The sequence below is a fragment of the Ctenopharyngodon idella genome, chromosome 22 (assembly GCF_019924925.1).
Source record: "Ctenopharyngodon idella isolate HZGC_01 chromosome 22, HZGC01, whole genome shotgun sequence".
In the NCBI taxonomy this organism is placed as follows: Eukaryota; Metazoa; Chordata; class Actinopteri; order Cypriniformes; family Xenocyprididae; genus Ctenopharyngodon; species Ctenopharyngodon idella.
This window is the reverse complement of record NC_067241.1, coordinates 4023879-4047871: the sequence shown is the minus strand read 5'-3', so window position 1 is coordinate 4047871 and position 23993 is coordinate 4023879. Positions and strand designations below refer to the sequence as shown.

At 36.1% G+C, this 23993-nt stretch overlaps 1 protein-coding gene across 2 annotated transcripts in view; it reads right to left on the bottom strand.

Annotated features, from left to right (window-relative positions):
* spo11 (SPO11 initiator of meiotic double stranded breaks) overlaps positions 1 to 17923 on the bottom strand; it is a 29957-nt gene extending 12034 nt beyond the window's left edge. Inside the window, exons 1-10 of one of the 2 annotated variants that reach the window (XM_051879965.1) lie at positions 17508 to 17923; positions 16313 to 16426; positions 15407 to 15495; positions 14852 to 14918; positions 11045 to 11153; positions 10792 to 10878; positions 10445 to 10481; positions 7857 to 7966; positions 7684 to 7783; positions 4767 to 4804 (exon numbers count right to left, since the gene is read on the bottom strand). In XM_051879965.1, the coding sequence (XP_051735925.1) occupies positions 4767 to 4804; positions 7684 to 7783; positions 7857 to 7966; positions 10445 to 10481; positions 10792 to 10878; positions 11045 to 11153; positions 14852 to 14918; positions 15407 to 15495; positions 16313 to 16426; positions 17508 to 17599 (843 nt within the window). In that variant the 5' untranslated portion in view covers positions 17600 to 17923. The remainder of the gene's footprint in view (positions 1 to 4766; positions 4805 to 7683; positions 7784 to 7856; positions 7967 to 10444; positions 10482 to 10791; positions 10879 to 11044; positions 11154 to 14851; positions 14919 to 15406; positions 15496 to 16312; positions 16427 to 17507) is intronic. The other variant, XM_051879966.1, reaches the window with a different exon arrangement.
* Between the last annotated feature and the right edge of the window lie 6070 nt (positions 17924 to 23993).

Below are 23993 nucleotides of genomic sequence, written 5' to 3'. Positions count from 1 at the left end.
ATTTATAATGTTATAAAAGATTTCTATTTCGTATCAATGCTGTTCTTTTGAACTTTCGATTCATCAAAGAATCCTGAAAAAAATGGATCACGGTTTACACAAAAAATGTTAAGCAGCATGAATGTTTTCAACATTGATAAGAATTTTTTCATGAGCAGCAAATTATTACATTTTTAAAAATATATTAAGTTTATTTTTAAAATAGAAAACAGTTATTTTAAATTGTAATATTATTTAAATTCCCCTTTGTAGTCAATCATTTTATCCCTTAAAACTCACCTTTGATCACCAAAATGACATATTTAAAGGGCCCCTCTTATGCCATTTAAAAGGTTCTTAATTTTGTTTACGATGTCTCCTATAACAGATTTACATGCATCAAAGGTCAAAAAATGCTTTCATTTTCTCATAATATACATTGCACATCACCACATTTTTCAATGATTCTCAAACGACTTGTCCAATGCTTCAGTCTCTCTAAATCCCTCCTTTCCGTGAGCCTGCTCTGCTGATTGGCCAGATGGCCCAGTCTGTTGTGATTGGTCTACCGATTACACCGCGTGCGGAAACAAATGGCCATTAACACAACTGATTCAGCTCCAGAGGCTTCCGGAGCTCAGCGATTGTACACACTGTAGAGACAGTAATGATGGCATCGATTTTACCATATCAATCCAATCGCAAGTCTGATGATGAAACACTGGAAGAACTAGTAATTCAACCCAAACCTCCATCGCAAGGACAACTTGAGCAAGATGTTTCTCTGTGATACGCTACTCAGTTTGACGTATGAGATGTTGCAACTGTAATTCCTCTACATCAGCCTTAACAAGTGTATGTCCATCAACATACCAATGTGTATATTTCTAATTTATTGTGGTGCACATGTGGGAACTGTATCATTTAACTGTATCAATAATAGTGCTAACGTTAGCCGAGCACTAGCGTGAATGACTGATGTAACATTAAAGTTTATAAAACAAACCTTGCTCCATCCTTTATCATTACTCAGAGTTGTAAGAACGACAGACAATCTGTATTAATGGACACAGTTTTAGGTAATAGTGAACCACAGCTGATTTGCAGAAGTATTTCACTTAGACAGTGATAACATGAGTTAGCCGGTTAGCTGGAGACCTACACAATATAAAACACAAAACTACGCATTTTGAACACATCAATAATTAATCATACATACAGGCTGTGATTCTGAGGAGCAAGTTGGTCCAAATAAAGTGGCTATGGTCCTATCTTTAATGGCGTTTTGTAAATCCCATTTATACCTCACGGAGGTTTGAGAAGCAATCGTGAAAATATTCTGCTGTGGTAATTTAAACCACTGACTCTTCACATCCTCATCCTTTGGGAGTGTTTGCAAAGAAAATTTGCTTTTGAAAACAGTGTCTTCTCGACATGTATACAACATAAACCAGCTACAGCGTTTGAGGGCGGATCAAAGTAGAAGTTCGCGGGCAGCCAATGAAGACCATAGGCGGGCATTAGGCAAATGTGTTACTTTGTGACGAGTAGTCATCACGGAAATGGGATTCGAATTCCTAACGACTCATTTAGGCCGCTTTGCAGATCATTTACATTTACATACAGCTACATTACATACTGCATGAAAGGTAATATTCAAAAAAGCATAACAGAGGCACTTTAAATGTTTTTCCTGGAAAAAAAATTCTTCATGCCTTAAAATAGCTTGAATGTAACTCTAGTCTACACCCTTGCCTCATTTAGAATATGCGGTTCTATGAATATGCAAATTTGCAAATGAATATGCATTTGCACTCTGTCAGCTACTTGCGTTACTCTATGGCTATTTTTACCGCAACACAACTCGGAATATAATATACGATGCCACATTGTGCAGCTTTTGGTTGTAATTTTCAGTCGATGAGCCACAAAAGAAGCGATGTAAGTCTTTACTGCTTTACTAGCGTTAAGAAGAGGAGAAAAGAAAAGGAAGTTGTGAAGAATGTGGACGAATAAAACTTCCTAAAGATCCGCGTCTTTGGGCCTGTTTACACTTGGTCACTTCATGCGTTTTCTCTGATCGGATAGCTATCCGATTGTGAAAACACCAGGTCTAAATCGCCCCCAAAACGCATTCGGGACGGATATAAATCCGATCACTCAAACCACTTCAGGAGGTGGTCTGGGATGCATTCCAGTCAAAACTGAACAGGTCTAAATGCATCTGGTTGTTGAAACCACATATGTAAATTTAACTCCTCCCAAAAATACAAAAAAATAAACACGTGAGAGCGTGTTATAGGTTAAATAATGTTATAGCCAGATATGACAGCGTTACTGCAGCATGAATCACCGCAGATGAGCAGCTGATTTTCTATTCAGCAAGACAATGCGCAAACTGCCGCAAATCAAACTGAAAGTAAGTCGCAGGTGCTCAAAACACAATCATCTTCATTAAAAGTACTGAGACTAAATGATCTTACCAGTGATGTTGCCGTGCTCTCTCTGATTGCGGTCTTGATTTTGAAAGAAGCTGATGATCAATAAAATGCAGCTCATATTTGTTGCTTTCGGTGACGTGAACTCCATGAAATCTGCATATAGCGTGGGAATTGAAGATCGGATATATTTTGCGGAGACACATTTATGTGGCCAAGTGTAAATGAAATCGTTTTTATAAATCAGACAGCTATCCGATCAGAGAAAAAGCATGAAGTGACCAGGTGTAATGTTTTCTCCACTTTAGCCCTGATGCCTTTGATTATTTTTCATCTGTATACTTTGGGGCAACAGTAATCTAGTAACACATACAAGTCTTAATATAATATTAGTCTTAAAACATAGAAGACGTGCAATGTCTCTGTGGCTATTCGAACTACTGTTGTATGATGTGTAAAAATCGTCTGATATGTCACCTAAATGTATACACACAGTTAAACATGCTGAGAAGATGCTGCTGTTTTATGCGATCACAGATATCTCGTGCATCACGTCACACGCGAGCTTTGAGGCAGTCTGTCTCAATCATCAGTCTCCACGAAAGGCGCGGCATTTGGTTAAAGCATACACTTATATCCATCGACAACTGTAAGCTCTTTCAGTAGCTGTGGTCTACTAAAAGCCTCAAAGGCACCAGGGCTTAAGTGAAGAGAACAAAGACGCAAATCTTTAGGAAGTTTTATTCGTCCACATTCTTCACAACTTCCCATTCTTTACTCCTCTTCTTATCGCTAGTAAAGCAGTAAAGACTTACATCACTTCTCTTGTGCCTCATCAACTGAAAATTACAACCAAAAGCTGCACAATGTGGCATCGTTTATTATATTTCGAGTTGTGTTCCAGTAAAAATAGCCATAGAGTAACGCAAGTAGCTGACAGAGTGCAATCATTTGACGTCATCGACATAGAACGCAAACAAAAAGGGCCGCCCATTATGTTATGGATTTTTTAAATAACATAAATCTTTCATGGGTTTTCTACTACATATTTTCAGTAAGAGACATCATTTACACTATATTAAGCCATACAAGTCTTAATACCAGGGGTTCCCTTTAAAGCATATTAAAAACACCACACAGACATATAAACAACATTAAAATCATGTATTTCACCACAGGGGGACTTTAACAATACATCTCATAATAATATGTAATATTTCACAATATTACTGTTTTTACTGTATTCTTGATTAAATAAATGCAGCCTTGGTGAACAAAAGAGATTCTTTCAAAAACATAAAAAATGAATGGTAGTGTATATTGTCCGAGAACAAGTCTTATTATTTAACACAATTTTGCTTCTCAAGTAAATATGCAATATTATGTTATAAATAATATGTAAGTATTTAAAAGTATATAATTATATATATATGAAGAGTTTGGTTCCAAAACGTGATAAACGCCATTTTTTTTAAAAATTGAGCTCCCGCCAAAATCAGTATTGTATCTGGTTGGAACTGAAAAGTCCATTTTTAATTTTACGCAAAATGGCGAAAAACGCCAGAAGTCTTAAAACTCTGCATTCTGCAGAGAAGTCTCCCTTCTCTGCAGAATGCAATACATCCGCTCAACCAATCACAGCGCACCATTCCACACATTGTAAACAGTAATGGCAGCACTTTGAATACACCCGGCATCCTAGTTTTCCTTCCCAGCGGTGGGGAAGAAACGTAAGCCATCAAAATCAAATCATTTATGTGAGGAGATTAAGAAGATGAGGCACTCGGGAGGAGGAAAAATGACGGCTGTCGCTTGTTCTCACACGACAGCATCAAACTTCTGACGTGATTCAGAACCTAAAGATGCTATGTGAAAGTTTGAAACAGAAAACAGTGGTTTTCATCTTGCCACTTTCTTGGTAAAGAAAACACATTTTTACTCAAATTAATCAATCAAAATGGATTTATAGCGTTTTTGAACCAAACTCTTCATATATATATATATATATAATTTCTTAATTTATATTATATATTTTATATATAGTTTAGATATATATACTGGAAAATGACAAAAATACTCATTAAGAAAAAGATTTTTGCACTGCATGGTTCTGTATGTGGACGTGAGTTAAACAGCCAAAATGTAGCCAAATACTCTGCAGATGTGTCACACATCCACATGTAGAAACACTTTACTTTTTCCACAGGGTAAATTTTAAGTTCATGAATGAGTGCTTCCTCTTTTTTTTCTTGCCACAAAGAGAGAAGAATAATTACATGTCACTGCAATGCAAAACTCTGTGCAGGCCTCACTGGAAATTGCACAGAAATAGTAGGAAACAGGACTTACCAGTGAGCCATACTTGTAGACGCACATGATCTCGATGCCTGGGAAAAAAAAAAGAGAGAGAGAGAGAGAGAGAGAGAGAGAGAGAGAGAGACTGATTCTGCAATCACCACCATACCCTTGCAATTATCCTTTGGGACAACTTAATTTGCCCAAGAACAAAGTAAAGCATTACACATGCATAGAGAGCGCTGGAGTCATTGATAATGACAGTGTCAGAAATAGCAGGGGCCTCCATGTTCATGCTAAACTGCACTGGACCTGCCACAAATGAAAATCACTGCAGGATTGGTTGTTCTCAGGGTCAGATCAACTCCGAGCATGCCTGTGTTTGTTGTCTCTGCATTAAGTGCATGTGTGTTTGTCGTTCATTGACTTTACTGAGTATAAATTACATTTTGCAAGGAACATGATATTTTTAAAGTAACCTTAACACTGAATAATTCGAGCCTTTTCATTGACATCTTGAGAGATATTGTAATGTCATTTTTATTGAAACTTGTATGTCATGTATTTAAATATATTTGTAAATACACATTTGTAATGATGAAGCAATTTAGAACATTTAAAATATATTAACTTTAATTGTAATATTGAATAATACACTACAGTTAAATTATAATCTAATACTTTACATGTGCTTGAATGTTAGTCAACACATTAAAATAAGTGTACTTATTTAAAACATGTCAAAAGTATTAAAACAATGATTTAAAATGTATGTTTAAAGTAAAACTTAATTTAACGTTTTTATAAATTGCACTTTTCAAAAGTGTACTTAAGTGTATTAAGAAAAATATTCATAACAGTGTATTCTCTTTTGGTACACTTAGCTGGAGCTGGCGTTTTATTTCATTAATATTATATTATCTGCAAGTAACAATTTTTGAAAAAATTACGGAAGCCCTAAACGGCCATGGATTATTATTTTTTCTATCTTGTTTTGTCGTGATCTCGAGATAACAAAAGTTGTTTTGTCGTGATCACGACTTAATTTTCTTGTGATCTCGAGATAACAAAAGTTGTTTTCTCGTGATCACGACTTAATCTCTGCTGTAAATTACACAAATGTGCCAACAGGTGTCAGTATATTACCAAATATAACTGAAGATGTGCGGTAAATTTCCACTTTACTGTATTAGTTCATATTGGCCCAGATTGTACGAGTTTCGGACAGAGAGAGTCTTCGTGATCGCTTTATTTTGTGCAGTATTGTGTGCGTTAAGTAATTAACTTAACTGTTAAATGCTTGAATATGATTATTTTGCTTGAAAGTGTATCTGTTATCGTTCTGACTAGTGCATGACTCACCACAGTTTCACGACCGCAATAGTTCGGTGTGATACTAAACTTATTGCTTATTAAAACTAATTTTGATGTCACTGTATAGTATTCTGTTTGCACCTTATTGTGTATCTTTAAGACGCCATTTTAATCATTGCAGTTTCAATGTTCGTTTCACTCACTCAATGTATATTGATAAGAAATATGATTTATAGCCTATGTCATTTAATTCAGTGATAGTGTGTAACCTATTTTCTACATTTCTTTGTTGGAAACAACACACATACATAAACACTCTTCTCAAACAGCATCCCAAGATTGTTTTAGCCTATATCAACTGGATTAAAGTTTTGTTTTTTGGAAATCTGGAGTATTGCACCTCTTTTTAATGGAAACTGGAGTAAGACAGTTTAATGATATCACAGCCTATCCTACATTTATTGAACAGTGATTGATTAGCCTATATATATTTATTTATTGTAAACTTTATTATTAAGTGAAGTAAACATTTTGCTGAAATATCCACAAGATATAAGAGAGCATGATTTATCTGTCGATCAGATGCGCGTGAAAGTTGTGTTCGTTACTATAGCAGAATAGAACAGTAGAATCCGGGTATAGATTGTTTCAGAATCAATCACTGTAAAAAGAACTTTTATGTCGAGATGACGAGAAAACAACTTTTGTTATCTTGAGATCACGAGAAAATAAGTCGTGATCACGAGAAAACAACTTTTGTTATCTCGAGATCACGAGAAAATTAAGTCGTGATCACGACAAAACAACTTTTGTTATCTCGAGATCACGAGAAAATAAGTCGTGATCACGACAAAACAACTTTTGTTATCTCGAGATCACGAGAAAATTAAGTCGTGATCACGACAAAACAACTTTTGTTATCTCGAGATCACGAGAAAATAAGTCGTGATCACGACAAAACAACTTTTGTTATCTCGAGATCACGAGAAAATAAGTCGTGATCACAAGAAAACAACTTTTGTTATCTCGAGATCACGAGAAAATGAAGTCGTGATCATGACAAAACAAGATAGAAAAAAATAATAATCCATGGCCGTTTAGGGCTTCCGTAAAAAATATACTTTAAAAATTTGAATTACACTACAAGTGCACATTCAATAAAATGAAGTGCACTTCTTTTTCACAAGGATGCTAAGTAGTGTTGGCGGTAACGCATTACAAGTAATGCGAGTTATGAAATCAGATTACTTTTTTCAAGTATCTAGTAAAGTAACGCATTACATAAATTTACAACAAAAATATTTGAATTACTTTTTTGAATAAGTAACGCAAGTGTTTTCCCATTCATTGACTGACAGCTCTCCTGTCCCCATGTTGAGAGAAACTGGCAGCAAGTGCAGGGACGTTGTCTTATTTATTTCACTTTTGATGTGAAAGGGCCTTTACATTTGCCACAAATAGTAACGTAACACATTAATTTCCATAAAACCTAAGTAATAGAAAACCTAGTAACACAATAATGTAACACATTACTTTTAAAAGTAACTTTCCCCAACAATGGTTGTGGGTAGTTGCCACCCTAAAAACCCCTCACCCCTGAATGAGCAACATGATGCTTGACCTAGTAAGCATGATTAATAAACGTGTGTGTTTGTACCATGAGGATCTGCATCCACCAGAGCAAAAACTGGGATGTGTAGCGCGTCCCACAGTTTCCTCACCATCAGTCTGCTGTTGACATCAGGCATCCCTTTACCCTGATGAACACACAAGACCAAACATTCAGGCCTTGAAAGCACACACTAGCACTGATCTAACAAAGATACTTACAGTTATGATGATGCAGGGAGAAAGTCTGGTACAAAAATCATCGTCCAGTAGTCTTTGGAAAGTTGCATCTTTCTCCACTATCAGAACGAATTTTGCAGATGATACAATGTCTTATGTTGCTGAGGAATGTAATGGATAATACAACAGAGAGTATCAAATAAAAGTCTTTCAAATAAAATATAAATGATAATATTTTTATATTTTGATGTTTACAGTACACATTCATTAATTAAAACATGTAACTGGCTCTGTTTTCTTAAAGGGATAGTTACATAAGAAGATATTTTGAGAAATGTGTTTTTTAACCATACAATCAAAGTCAATAGGCACCAAAACTGTTTGGTTACCAACATTCTTCAAAAATATCTTTTTTTTTTTTTTTATGTTCCAAAGAAGAATTTGGAATGACATGAAGGTGAGTAAATGATGAAAGAATTTTATTTTTTTCGTTGAACTATACCTTTAAAAGTTACCATTACCTTTGGTGGAGCAGTTACATAACTATCTTAATGTGAATAATTTCAAACATTTCTGTGATTTTAAAGCCTCCACTGTGCCAAAAATTGGCACACATTACAGCACAGCACAACCATGAGGCACTTGGCAGAGGTCAGAAAGGATCTCCAAAACAACTTATGGTTTAATTTAGCCTTTTATTTAATTTAATTACCATTTGACTCTGGTATTTGTCAGGTAACAGTAGGCCAGGAGTTTTGTTGTGGATGGTGGAAGAAAAACACAGATTTTTCTGATTCAGACAGGAATAAATTCACTAGCCCCTGTAAAAACTCAAATTATTCTTTCTCTATATAGTTGTTTCTGGTCATTGAAATAAAGCTAAAATAAATTAAAGTATCCACCTGTTTCCGGGGCGCTACTGTAAAAAAAGTAGTATACCAATTGTATTTTGTGTGCTAATTAGTGAAGAGGCTAAGTGTTTTTCAGATCATTACTTTGTAAAATTGTAAACCTTTATGAGAGATGTCGTTACGGCGCTCAGGGACAACATTTCAGTTTAGTACTTTTATTAGTTAATTAATAATATCACAATACAACAAACAATTTTCATGCCCTTAATTGTCCTTACTTTACTGACCTTCCACAAAAGTGCTACTGCATAACTACAAGAGTGTCCTGGCCCTGCAATACATGAACAACCCGCTGTCTGTACTTCACCTGTCACTGATGCTAGCACCCAAGCCTATAGCCGCGTTTCCACTGTCAGGCCAAAGGCGAGCATGCTAGTGCGTGCCATGACCAGTCGCATATCCACTGTCAAATATGCGATGCTAAAGGCTACTTTTATGCTAACCATTGCAATAAAAAATACTAATGTTTATGGAAAATACTAGAGACCGCTTGAGGAACTTAGACAACTCATATATGACTATAATCGTGTATTTATTTGGTTTACTGTTTTATCTGTCTCTTCCCTGTGCCATTGTTGATACCGGACTAATGTATCTGCATATCTGTCACACACTCCAGTTAACTCATGTAACTCATATCTCCTGTTTTCTTCTCGTGAGCTCCCTCTGTTGCTCTGGCTTAAAGGATAACAGTATACAGAGACGAAGAGATTGCTCAAACCTCCTCGGATTGCAATCATCGCATAATTTCATAATTTTAATAGAAATGCTCAGAAATATTACATATATGATATTTTATCAATATATTTCTAAATGTGTAAGCCTTTGGACTTAAAAGCCTTAATGGAGTTGTTTTGTGCATTTTTGTAAATAAATGGAAGCAGGTGCAACTGAATAGGTATGTGTTATCTTTTTATGTGAATATAAATATCAGTTAGATTTAGCATGATTGATGTGCACTCCTGACACAAATGAATAAATTACTGTTACTGAACAGATGGAGGCTGTCTAAACATTTTAATAATTTATTGATAATGTTTTCTGTGTTTTCGGCTGCTGAGATTAAGTCGACGATGCTGACTGGTCATCTCTGCCGTAATGGACACGCCTATATGCATGTTTCATACGGATTACATAATCTGCTACTACTTACATGTTTCAAGTGATAAGTCATATTTGAGTTCGATGAATGATAGACGAATGTTTGGATTTCCTATACCTCATGGACTGCGTGACTTCACCACTTCCTGTGAAGTTGTTTTTTTTCTGTGACTAACTGACTAATAAAATCTTGGTCGACCAAGCCTCTTCTAGTTGACTAACGGTTAGTCGACTATTAGGGGGCAACCATAAAAATGACTAAAACCTAAACTGAAAAAAAAAAAGACTATTGTTTTCTGTAGAGTTGCTTATAGCTAAATTTGATGAATTTTGCTCCATCGACACTGTTATTGAAATGAATTAAATCAACATTGAACTGACTCAAGCTGAATAATGACACTATTGTCTTTTTAAAAGTTGCTTTACAGCAGAATTTGAATTTGTCTCATATTTGATAAAGTTTGCATCACTGATTCTGATATTTTCCTGTTTTTTAATGTGAAGCTATTTTGAAACAGTCTGTATTGCATAAAGCGCTATATAAATAAAGGTGACTTGACTTGACAAGGGATTAGGGTGGCGTTCCTTTTACATGGTTTAAGTAAACAGGAAGGATACTTCTGATTCCGTTAACATTGGAAGACACAGGGACAGCCTGGGAAGAAAAAGGAGAGAATTCTGAAAACATTTCAAATCATTTCACAGCAAAAATAGTCTTGTATGGAAAAAACAAAGTCATAACTTCAAAGAGACAAAATGACTGAGTAGATTCAGAATGGTGTGTCAGACCAGTGGTCAAGTGGAACAGCTTTTGAGTTATACTGATGTGAATGTTTGACAGACACAGTCTAAAAATGTTGCAGATGAACAGCTTTGGCCAGAAGGGGATTATATAAATCATGCTCTGGCATACAGTGCGCATTAAGTGAGCTTTACAGAAAGATTGGCTGGCGATCTGGACTCACTGTGGAGCTGGAATTGCAGTCCACCTTTGTGCCATCTTCCTCCAAATAACACAGATCACCTGAGATGAAGCCTTTGGATGTTGCAAGCTGCGAGGATTATTAAAAGAAATTATTTACACTCTCTTTAGTGCATATGTAAAGGTTAACCTATGCAAATGAGGCCTTAGATAATAAATAACACTGACTTTATTCTTTTTGCTTTTGTGTGAGTGTATAAAAGTCTGTATTACACACTACAGCCATATGCACATACAACATGCAGACTCCTACGAGGAACCTTGAGCAAGCATGAAACGTCATCCACGATGGAATCCAAGGTCCTCTGTGTCCCAAACAGCTGTGGATCATTATAGTATATGTCCCTGACGGACAGAAGAGAAAACATTTCAGTGCGCAGGTGCACTTGACAAATCACGTCATAAAAATCAAAGGTTCCACCTGCTCCCAATATCAGATGATTTATGATGCTGATTTATAATCACATCATCACTTATTTCTACAGGTGGTTTGAATGAAACAGTCTGCAAAAGCTGACAAAAATGTTAAAGGGTTAGTTCACCCAAAAATGAAAATTATTCCATAATTTACTCACCCTCAAGCCATCCTTTTCATTTTTTGGTGAACTAACTCTTTAGATATTTAGACATGAAACAGGTAATATCTAAAAGGTGCTGGAGAAAAACTTGCCAAAATATAATATAATATAGTCCTGTAGTATTACATGCTGAACTCCATCTAAAACTAAACACCATTTTACTCATTCTTTTATCATTTTTATGCATGCAAGCATGGAAGATGGATTTTTTGTACTTTCACAAATGTATTTGTCTTAGTGATGGAATAACATTCTTCTCAGAATAAGTTTGTGTACATTTTGTGTATATTTTAGTTAAAACTGTTGCACTAGAATTAATTTCTCATGTAGGTTTTTTTTCCTGTGTGTTCTATATAATGTCCACTAGGAGTTGCTCTAGGTAACTGTTTTCCTTTATTGGTTTTCCCTGAAGAGTTACACTGTTTTTGAAAACAAAAGTAAAAGTGATGCATGATCATTGTGTTTTACCGTGAAATGAGAGTTTGTGTCTTTATTACAGTTTTTCTCAGTTGCTTTGGCACATTTCTCGAATCATCCTTAAAATTTGCAAAACAGTATGTTCATTTCTCGAAACAATTTGTACAAACAGCACAACATATTGGATTACCTGCAAAAGCCTGTAACATATCAGTGCCATCAGAATGACAAGTCCTTGTGTCATTGTTCTCGAACAAGACAGTCAAAATGCTTAGCCATGTTGTCAATATAACAGTGATGAATATTTCAGATGTAAACTATGGCTACAGTTTTTATGACAGTGATTGAAACTGCACAAGAATGCACTTTGTCTGTATGGCATATATCAATTTTAACAGTACAAATGGACACACTGCTGTATATGGGAGATTAATTGCAAAAGACTGGACAGGATTCACTATAAATACAAAACTGTGAATCCTGTCCAGTCTTTTGCAATCAATCTCCCATATACAGTAATGTGTCCATTTGTACTGTTAAAATTTTACTGTTAAAATGTCCAAGGTCATTTTACAGTAATTTGTTGACAGACCAACAGTTACTGTTGGTCTGTCAACAAATTACTGTAAAATGTCCTTGTGATAAATGAAAAAGACAAGACTATATACATACACTTTATATATGTATTCATGTGTATGTGTGTGATATAGTATGTATCTGTATAAAGTTCAGTGTAAAGCAAGTGTAATATGCTACTGTAAGTGTAAAAATGCTACTGTAATATTAAGATTATAGCATGCATACCATATTAGAGTGCAGTGCACATTGCTGAAATACATACCTGTTATGTCTATGAAATACTTGAACGACTGAGGAAAAGGTTTTTCTCCAAACATTCAGCTGCACCTTTAGACCCGCATAAGCCATTGTAAGGTCATGATTGAGAACATTGTTTACAATAGTGGTCCTTATTTCACCAGAAACGTGCCTACGCCCCCTTTGCTTTATCTACCTCTTCCTCTGTTTTGCCTCCCTACCCTTCTACCACACATCCTTACTCCTCTTCTTCTTTCCAGCTGTTGACCCTTTTTGTTTCCATGATGTTCTTCCATTATCAAAAATTGTAACTCTTGTGTTGTACTCTGTCTATATATGCTTTCCAGTTAAAGATTCATGACATGCATCTTTGAGCTGTTTTACAAAAGTCTAATAGAAATGTATAAATAATATGCTTGTATATACACATTGTGATAATTAGGTCAACACATTGTGATAATTGTATATACACATTGTGATAATTTTGCATTTAATGACTTGTGCGATGAACTAATGACTAGATGTTTTGAGGGGTAAGACTATTCAACAGAGAACCATATAATACATTTTGAGCAACATGATATTAGCAATTGATAATGTAGGAAATAGCAGACGATTGTACATAATCAATTGCCTGAATGTACTAAAGCATTTGCAATTTGAATGAGAAACTGCTTTTATGATGTGCACAAGTGACTAGATGATGTGGTGGTTGAACAAGTAGTTTTGAGAATTTCAGTTCTGATCTGAGAAATGTGCCAAAGCGACTGAGAAAAACTGTAATTTCTCATGTAGGTTTTTTTCCTATGTGTTCTATATAATGTCCACTAGGAGCTGCTCTAGGTAACTGTTTTCCTTTATTGGTTTTCCCTGAAGAGTTACACTGTTTTTGAAAACAAAAGTAAAAGTGATGCACAATCATTGTGTTTTACCGTGAAATGAGAGTTTGTGGCTTTATTAAAATCAAGACATTCATGATTTATCTCTCATCTGCCCGCGACCCACCTGCAGTTAATTGGAATGTTATTTTTTATTACCCGACCCGCGGATTTATGTCTAAACACAAGACCATGTAAAATGATCTTGTGAAGATGAAAAGTTTTAACTACATTTTAACCTATTTTGTGGAGTTTGTGGACATGTTAAAGGAACACTCCACTTTTTTTGAAAAAAAAAGGAACTTTGCTGCCGTACCATGGGTGCAGCAGGCGCAATGATATGGCGCAGTGCCTGTGACACCCTGCTTGCACAGGGAACGTGCCTTGCAACCATGGAGACATTTGTGAGAGACGCTGCGCAATATCATTGCGCCTGCTGCACCCATGGTACGGCAGCAAAGTTCCTTGATTATTACGCCGGAATGAGAGTATAGTTCCTAGCCATATCGGCCTAGAAAATCGCAACTTTTCATTTTCCGTCGGTCTTAGTACACGATGTAACTACAGAAAAGTCAAGTTTTAAATAGGAAAAATATCAAAACTCTTTGGTCATTTTTGAGCGAGATGCTAACGGTCTAATCAGATTCAATGAACTATGCTAAGCTATGCTAAAAGTGGTACCGCCAGACCCGGAGATCAGGCTGAATGGATTCGAAAATGGTAAAACTCAACTGTTTAACTCTAGGGGAGTTGGAAAATGAGCCTATTTTCAAAAAAAGTGGAGTGTTCCTTTAAGCCCCGGGTATACTTCACTTTCCGTGCCCGGACGTGTCACGAGCGCAGTCGCGTCCGCGCATCTTTCAAAGTATACTAAACCACAGATGTGCGCGAGTTCGACGCATGCGCAGTACAATTTTTTCTATACTTTTACCAGACATCGAGTCAACCGGACATTAGCTGGGCAGGATCGGAGAAGAAAAATAGTGCATCCACCATTGCAACATAGTTCAGAAGATACACCAAGAGAACAGGAATCAAAAACGATGGAGAAAGCATGCTTCTGAGTTTACTCGTCTTGTTTTTGAATCGCTCTTTACACACTCTTCTTCGACGACTGCACATTGTGCTCAGTACTGTGCGTATTGCCACCTAGTGGACTCTTCTGTCCTGCTTGCGCACGTGCTGTTGCACACGCACCGTCCATGCGGTCTCGAAATTTGGGCTGCATGCAGACGGGGTGTGCAGCCGGCCGCAAGCCCTCCGCATGGCGAAAATTACATCATGCGGATGGTGCACGAACGCGGACAGCCGAAGTATACCCGGGGCTTTATGTGTTGACATGACTATCACTTACCTTTTAGTAGCATAGGAGTCACTTTGTACAAGTTTGTAAATAACAGACAAGAGCTTCAAAATCAGGGCTGTAAAACAGTAACATACCAGAAATAGTCATATTTGACAAGATTTGTTACAATAAAATTTAACATTTTCTGCCTGTGCAAAAACTCACCACCACAATTCTATGTGCGTTTGGTTGCCAGGGTGCTGCTGCTATACGGTTTCTAAGATGTTTTTAGTGTGTTGCTATGCAGTTGCTAGGATGTTGTGGGTTGTCATTTACCAGTCCAAGTCAAAAGAGCCTCTATGATATTCTGGTCTCTATGTATGGCTTGGGTCACAGCATTTTTGCAAGTCTATGGAGATTTTTTTGCATGTTTTATTGTCCCCCAGTCAGAAAATGTATGTCAAGTTACTTTGTGGAATGAATTACACTCCTCAGTTTCATAACTGAAAGTTTTGATATGTCCTTGTCAATGTCAAAAATAGATTTGTATGTTTGGATGGTACTTACTATTATATTATCTGTAAATATGTATATGCAAAAGCAAGTAATCCAGGGTGATCTTACCAAATTTGGTGGCTGACGATGGGCAGTCACATTGGAGAGCCGTTACAGAGGCGTCTGCCTTCAGCACCAAACCAACAGACTTCTGAAATCTGAGAATAAAACCAACATTGCTTTTGCTCATTTTCATTTTCTTTTCCTTTTTATTAGTTTTTTTGTTGACTAATATCTGGAAAGTCATAACATGCCTTGAAATATGCACAAGAAATGAAGATGACTTCAGGAGTTACTTCATGTCTGGCTGTACGGGTGAAATGTTTTGGGGAAAAAAATCATCTCGATGTCTCATCTGAGAAATCTTATGATGATCATAACCAAATGTTGCTCTGGGAAATCTAAGTACTGTGAGGTTTTATTATTGTGGGGGATGAAATTATTCACTTAAATGAGTGTTTCATTCTCCTATCTGCTATTAAAACTATCAGTCATTTGCACGAAGGATACCTTTATAACAGAAATAAGCCAAATGCCAAGTCATTCTCCAAGTTGTCAGGCCCCTGGCCTTAGAGGGGCCCAGATGAAATGGGCTTTAAGCTTTAGGGAGGTTTGATGTAGATCTGACCAGACAGTTTTCTTTGTTCTGCACAAGAGCTATTACACAGCGCACAGTGAAAACCTCTTCAGAGGATTGTAAGTGTGTACAAAAGAGAGAGGGGGCTCATCCTCTCATGAAATTATAGCTATTTAGAGTCAGGAAGTTACTTCATTTGAAAGGATCAAGGTTCAGATGAAGTAGTACAGACAGACAGATAAATAGATAGATAGATTGAAAGAATGATACAAAGATAGATACAAACACAGAAGGATAAACAGGCCTAGATAGAATGATAGATATAGACTTTACAAGCTTATTTAAATAAAGTACAGCATGTATTACTTTGACTGTATAAATAAACATGAGGCACACACCTGACATTGGCCCAGCTGGATCTTTTCGTCACTCTCAGCAAAGGTGCTTCACCTTTAGACACCTTGATGACTATCGTTTGAATGACATTCTCAATGCGTGTCAAAACATCCTGTCTGTGGATGGGGGAGAAGTTATATTCAATTATAACGCCCAAACAGACAGGACTACCATTAAGAAAACAAGACTTCAAGTTAATTTTATTAAGTATAGGCCTACTTAAGTAATGTTCAAGTGTTTTTAAGTATACTTCATGAAGTATACTAATATCAATGTACTAGTAGTAAACTTGTAAGTGTACTATTTCAATACTGCTTGGAACTAAATTGGCCTACTTCTTAGTATATAAAAGTATGTTTAAGTGTAATACAAGTGTAACAGTAGTAAACTAAGTGCACAACTAGTTCACAACTATGTTTCTCATCTGTACTACAAGTGAACTTATAAGTATACTAGTAGTTTCTTATTATAATATTGTAGTATTTTTTTTTTTAGTTTATGAAAGTACACTTTGAAGTGTACTCTCAGTAAACTACTAGTTTAGTAGTTTTATATTGCAAGTATACTTGTAAGTTTTCTTTAAGTGAACATAGCATCATACTTATAGTTTACTATTTATATATTATTTTTGCACTTTAAGTAAACTACTATGTTCATATTTAGGTATTAATTTTTATACTTGAAATATACCTTTAACTGTACTTTAACTCTTTCCTCTTTAAAAACATTTTATTCTATCTTCAAGCATCCTTTTTATCAACACTTACGTGTGGGCAAGTTTCATAAAAAAGCAACATTTTATGCATATGTAAAACTACGTGGGGGAAAAAGTATTTAATAGGCTACTCAATCAAAAGATTAAAGAAAACTACAAGCCAAGTATAATTAGAATACTTAATAATACTTTTAAGTATATCTGGGTCAAAAGATTGAGTACATGTATAGTCCACTGATATATATTTAGACCTTTCAGTGAGTACAATTCAAATATACTTAAGAGCAATTTTAGAGTATATAGTAGTATAAAGCATGTGTCTGAGAAGTATATAAAAAGTAGACTGAAAGTATACTTTCCTATTTTTTAGTTAAAAAGAAGTATACTAATAGCACACTTGAATAAACTTCTTTTTCGTAAGGGTAGTGGCGGCAATCTTTAAAACGAGAAATAAAACATAATATTTCTGCTCCTGGTGTCACCTGCTGATGTCCTCCTGGCGTTTGTCAGCCGTTTCCAGACTCTCGCGCAGCGTCTCTCTTAAACTATCAACCTCAGTAAACTGGTCAGCCATTTAAATGAAGTATCTAAACTGAAGTCGAAATAGTTACAAATGTTTTGCCTCGCTGCAGTTGTAGATGTTGTTTGTAAGTGGAAAGCAGTTTAGCGCTTGGAGCGAGTTAGCAGATTAGCGTCAGAAGTGATGAAGCTCTCAACAAGTCGCCGGAATGAGTGTCACTATTATGTATATTAACGACTAAGTGAGAAAATAATCGAAGATGAAACCACTAAATATGCTAAACGAGGTTTTAGTATGTATTTTGTTAAAATAATCTACTTAAAGTTCAACGCGTCAGATGTTTGCAGATAACGGCTGTGCGCGCTCCTGCACAGTTATCTGCCGCGCGCTTGTAATATTCTCTAATTTAGAATAAAAGTTGAACGCACTAGCGACTGAAAAAAAAATACTCATGTATTCTTTAAAATACATGACCTTACCTTTTGTGTTCCATAGAGGAAAGAAAGTCATATGAGAAAGAATGCAGGTTTAGAACATCATGAAGTGTGAAAAAGCACACTTTAGCATACTTTTTTTTTTTCTTTTAAAGTAGGCTACGTATTAAGAAAATAATAGGCCTGTACAATATAGCCTAGTCAAGTGTGAACTAAATGTATTTTTTTTCAGACACTTAATTATATGTTAATTGCAATTAAATGAAAATGTATTATAGTTAAAATTTAGATTAAATGCAGTTAGTTAACTTGAGTTTTTCTGATCTTCATAGGACTTAAGTAGGCCTACATTATATGTAATTTCATATTTCATGCCGTTCCACACCCGTAAGACCTTCATTCATCTTCAGAACCCAAATTAAGATATTTTTGTTGAAATCCGATGGCTCAGTGAGGCCTGCATAGCCAGCAATGACATTTCCTCTCTCAGGATCCATTAATGTACCAAAAACATATTTAAATCAGTTCATGTAAGTACAGTGGTTCAATATTAATATTATAAAGCGACGAGAATATTTTTGGTGTGCCAAAAAACAAAACAAAATAACGACTTATATAGTGATGGCCGAATTTCAAAACACTGCTTCATTAAGCTTCGGAGCGTTATGAATCAGCGTGTCGAATCATGATCGGATCGCATGTCAAAAACGCCAAACTGCTGAAATCACGTGACTTTGGTGCTCCGAACCGCTGATTCATAACGCTCCGAAGCTTCAGGAAACAGTGTTTTGAAATCGGCAATCACTATATAAGTCGTTATTTTGTTTTTTTGGCACACCAAAAATATTCTCGTTGCTTTATAATATTAATATTGAACCACCGTACTCACATGAACTGATTTAAATATGTTTTTAGTACATTAATGGATCTTGAGAGAGGAAATGTCATTGCTGGCTGCAGGCCTCACTGAGCCATCGGATTTCAACAAAAATATCTTAATTTGCGTTTCGAAGATTAACTAAGGTTTTACGGGTGTGGAACAGCATGAGGGTGAGTAATAAATGACATTATTTTCATTTTTGGGTGAACTAACCCTTTAAAGTGTACTGGCGAAATGCCTACTGTCATGTTGAATCTTGTATGTCATGTATTTAATTTGTAATTACATATTTGTAATGACGAAGTTGCAATTTAGTATAGGCTATTTAAATAGTGCCTATATTTAACTAGGCTATAACTTAAAGTATGGTAACACTTTAGTATGGGGAACAATTCTCACTTTTAACTAGTTGCTTATTAGCTTGCATATTGGCTGTTTATCACATATTAATGCCTTATTCTGCATACCTAAACTTAAAGGGTTAGTTCACCCAAAAATCAAAATAATGTAATTTATTACTCACCCTCATGTCATTCTACAGCCGTAAGACCTTCGTTCATCTTCTGAACACAAATTAAGATATTGTTGATGAAATCCGATGGCTCAGTGAGGCCTCTATTGAGAGCAAAGCCATTCAAATTCTCAAGGTCTATAAAGGTACTAAAAACATATTTGAAACAGTTCATGTGAGTTCAGTGGTTCTATCTTAATATTATAAAGCGACAAGAATACTTTTTGTGCACCAAAAAAACAATATTTTCAACAATATCTATATGGGCCGATTTCATAACACTGCTTCAGAGCTTTATGAATTGAATCAGTGAATTGGAGCGCCAAAGTCACGTGATTTCAACAGTTTAGCCGTTTGATAGGAGATAGCAGATAGCAGTAAATTAAGAGTTTATTGAGGCAAAAGTTGTAGTTAATGTAAATATGTGTTCCTCATACCAAAGTGTTACCTCAAGTAGCCTACTTTACTTGTGCTTTGTAGTCAACACATCGAAATAAGAGTACTTTTTTAAAGCATGACAAAAGATTATTAAAACATGTTGATGTAAAATGTTCTCTAAGTGAAATGTTTGATTTGAAATGATCACAAAAAGTACTTAAGTGTGTTAAAAAGTCATGAAAGCACTCTCTTTAAAAATACTTTCATTTCATTATTATATTATCTGCTATTTTTTTTTTTTTTTTAAATATAGGCCTAATTTATGGTAATAGTTCATCTAAAAATATATTTGGATCTATTCTTCAAATATACGGCTGCTATATGTTATGCTGATTCTGAGCAATGTATGAAGCTAGTTTGAAATGAGTTTAATAATTTTATGTTAATTAGGTTGTCAAGAGAGGGATCTGATCTTTTTGACAATGTGTGAAAAAAATGTGAGACTAAGGGAGACAGAAGGTCCTTGCCCCTGACCTGACCTGAAAACCTCCATACGGCTCCTCAAGGAACATCTGGGCATCTTCTCCTCTTTTCTTGAGTGACATTGACAAGCAGTTTCCGTAACACTTGAGTTTAATCTGCAGATAATTGCTATCTCTCCAAAACCAACACAGCAACACCTCACAGCCAGCTCTAATAGATTGTGAAAGGGTACAAAGAGGCAGACTATCTCTCTTGCTCTGGGCTGAGGTTGTAGTCAACCTCACGTAGTTGTGTCTCAGGGTGAGTGTTTGCTTCATTGGGCCGAAGTGCAGGGTTATAAGGCCGCACAAGGGGGAGTTCGAGACTTTTTGAAGGGAGGGGGCTGCAGGTGATGAGGATTAGCTGAAGCCAGAGGCCCCTCTGAAACCAAATACAGATCTGTCAGTCTAATCCCCACAAATAGAAAACAGAGCTGCCTCGGCTCTGCCTCTCTCCTTTCTCATTTGGCACATACCCTACCACTGCTTCATCTCTTTCACATCTGCCCTTTGCCAAACACTGCTTGCCCTCAGCCTGTTAATGGGACCCAGAGAAGCATCCCAAAGGAGGAAGTGACTGATTGGCCCTGGCAGTAATGGACAGCTCTGCAAAACCTCACAAAGTGATTAGATAAAGAATGTAGGAGGGCTTTGTCTTTAGTGATGAGAGCCGTGCAGCCCCTAAGGTTCTTGGATGAGTAGCTTACCAACCTACTGTTTAGTATGTATAGTTGTGGTCAGTGTTGTGGAAAGTTGATGCACTACAATATTGCTTTACTCCCTAAAAAAGTATTCTATTTTTTCTTCTAAAAGTTCTTTTTTTGGCAAATGTAAAGGCCCTTTCGCACCAAAAGTGAAATTAATAGGAAAATCATGCCTTTACAATAGAGGGCGCAGCTCAAACAAACCTTTCAGCTGTGCTGCCATTCTGGATCACAGAAGAATAGAAAGTTCAACACTCTTACTTCAGCAATAAAAACAAAACATGAAACACAAATGTGATGTTCATCTAAAGTTATGTTTGCTTATTCATATGGTTGAATTGGATCATTGAGATTAAATACAGAAAATATGTTTGTGTTATTTAAAGGGATAGTTCACCCAAAAATTAAAATTCTGTCATTATTTGCTCGCCCTCAAGTTGTTCCAAACCTGCATACATTTCTTTCTTCTGCTGAACACAAAGGAAGATATTTTGAAGAAGATGGGAAACTGAACAGTTCTGGGGCACCATTGACTTCCATAGTATTTTTTTCCTAATATGGAAGTCAATGGTGCCCCAAAGCAGCCTGGTTACAAACTTTCTTCAAAATATCTTCCTTTGTGTTCAACAGAAGAAAGAAATGTATACAGGTTTGGAACAACTTGAGGGTGAGTAAATGATGACAGAATTGTCATTTTTGGGTGAACTATCCCTTTAAGATAGTAAATTATTGCAGGTTTGCATAATACTGTTTGCATTTCACTGTTTTTATTCATTTTGAGGAATACTGAATCTGTTTTTGTGCAAGTGAGATGAGTAAATGCATGTTCACATTTAGTCTAGAACTACAATAACCATCATGTTCACACACAATGCCTCTGCACTCTATGACTTCTCTCAACATGGGGACAGGAGAGATGTCAGTCAATAAATCTGAAAACAAAGTTACTTGCATTACTTATTTGAAAAAGTAACTCAGATATTTTGTTGTAAAATTGAAAGTAATGTGTTATGTTACTTGAAAGAAGTAATCTGATTACATAACTCACATCACTTGTAATGCGTTACACCCAATATTGTTTGCGGTCATAAGTTTACAGACACCTGGCAGAATTTTCAAAATGTTAATTTTACCTAAATAAGATGGATTATAAAAATTGCATATTGCTCTTCACTGTAATTCACCATACAAATACTGTGTCAGTGTTTCCGCTATTATGGGATGCCTGTACATATTACTTATAAACTCTTAACCTTATATTTCATTGAGTTATATAATGTTAATAATATGTCATCTCGAACCACACTTTGCAACTACAACTAAAACTTTGCAACTACAGACTGTCTGCTTAATATCTGCTTACTCTTTAACATAACAACATGATCTCAGGGAAAAAACGTGGTGGAGATTTTGTATGAATTTGTATGATATGGATCGTACAAAAACACGATTATTAGAAAAAAATAAGCGAAATAGTCACGAATTGCCCTGAGATTGTGTTGGGTGTAACAAGGACAATTAACTGGCCAATTGATTAATTTAATTAAATTTAATTTAATACATTTAATAATTTGGCAAATGCTTTCAAAAACCAAATGAGGAACATAGTGTAAGCATAAAGCGGTTGTATAAGGAGTCAGCAATGTTTAAAGTACTGCAAAACAAAGTTAGAATGTAGGCCAGAAAGGATAAAAGTGCAGGACTCAAAAACAAGTATGCAAAGTTCAAATCATTTTGTAAAAACTGTCAAAGCATGGGAAACTAAAGATCAGAGATCTAACGCAATAACATACAAACACATGAGCGGAAACAAGAATCTCTCCAAGCTTTTAAACAGCTGCCTGAGTGGCCATCTTGCACAAATATGTAAAACACACGGCAGAAATGCAGTGCTACATTTGTTGCATGTGAGAAACCCAAAGGACAGAGATCTGAAGCCACGTTTTCTTTTTTCTTCCTTCCCCTTTTCACAGCTGTGTCTCATATGTTCGCGCGGCCTCTCGCAGTGTCAACTTTGCTATTCCTCAGTCCCACCTGGCTGCCAGTGTTTTAACAGCCTGCCGTGATGCTGGATGCTCACACCCAGGGTGTCCCGAAAATCTAGACAGTACATAATGGCTGGAGGAACGCGCTTTGCCCTACTTGACCCTCCCCAAATCTTCACTGCTTCATTTGAGGGTCAGTTTACCCTGAAAGAGTTTTACTGTATCCTTCACAGGGCCGCCCCACTGTTTCCCATCCCGCTGCCTTCAAAAGGCCGCCCCCCGCCTTGAACCAGACAACATGCGAAATAAATATTACTCTGACCCATGTCTCCAACTCTTGGTGCCAGAGTCAAACAGAGCGAATGAAAAGGAAAAAAAGGAGAGAAGCTTTAGTAGGCCTTTGAGGTGGTGTGGAAGAGTGTCAGTACGTGTCAGTTATTCCAGGCTGAAATTAGAATCTTTTGGAATCTTTTGATTTAATGATTATGACTTAGGCAGACAGATTCATGTGACAGTAACGGATAGAGTTTTGAAATAAATTGCTTTTTTGATAGAAATTAATACTTCAGCAAGAACAGATTCAATTAATCAAACGTGACAGTAAAAACATTTATAATGTTACAAAAGATTCCCATTTCAAATAAATTCTGTTCTTTGTATTCTTTAAAGGGGACCTATTATGCTCCTTTTAACAAGATGTAATATAAGTCTCAGGTGTCCCCAGAATGTGTCTGTGAAGTTTCAGCTCAAAATACCCCACAGATCATGTATTATATCATGTTGTAAATGCCCATTTTTGAGTGGAAGCAAAAACATGCTGTTTTCACACGTGTTTTTAAATGCAAATGAGCTGCTGCTCCCCACCCCCTATCCATAAGAGGGCGGAGCCTGTATACTGTCAGCTCGTGCCTCGGATACTCTACCAAAAAATCTGTTTGGTTTGATTATCATCTCGGCCACACTCACGTGACACTGCAGTTCTTCATCATGAAAGTTTGTTACCTGCATGCGTTTTAAAGCCATAACAGTTTAAAC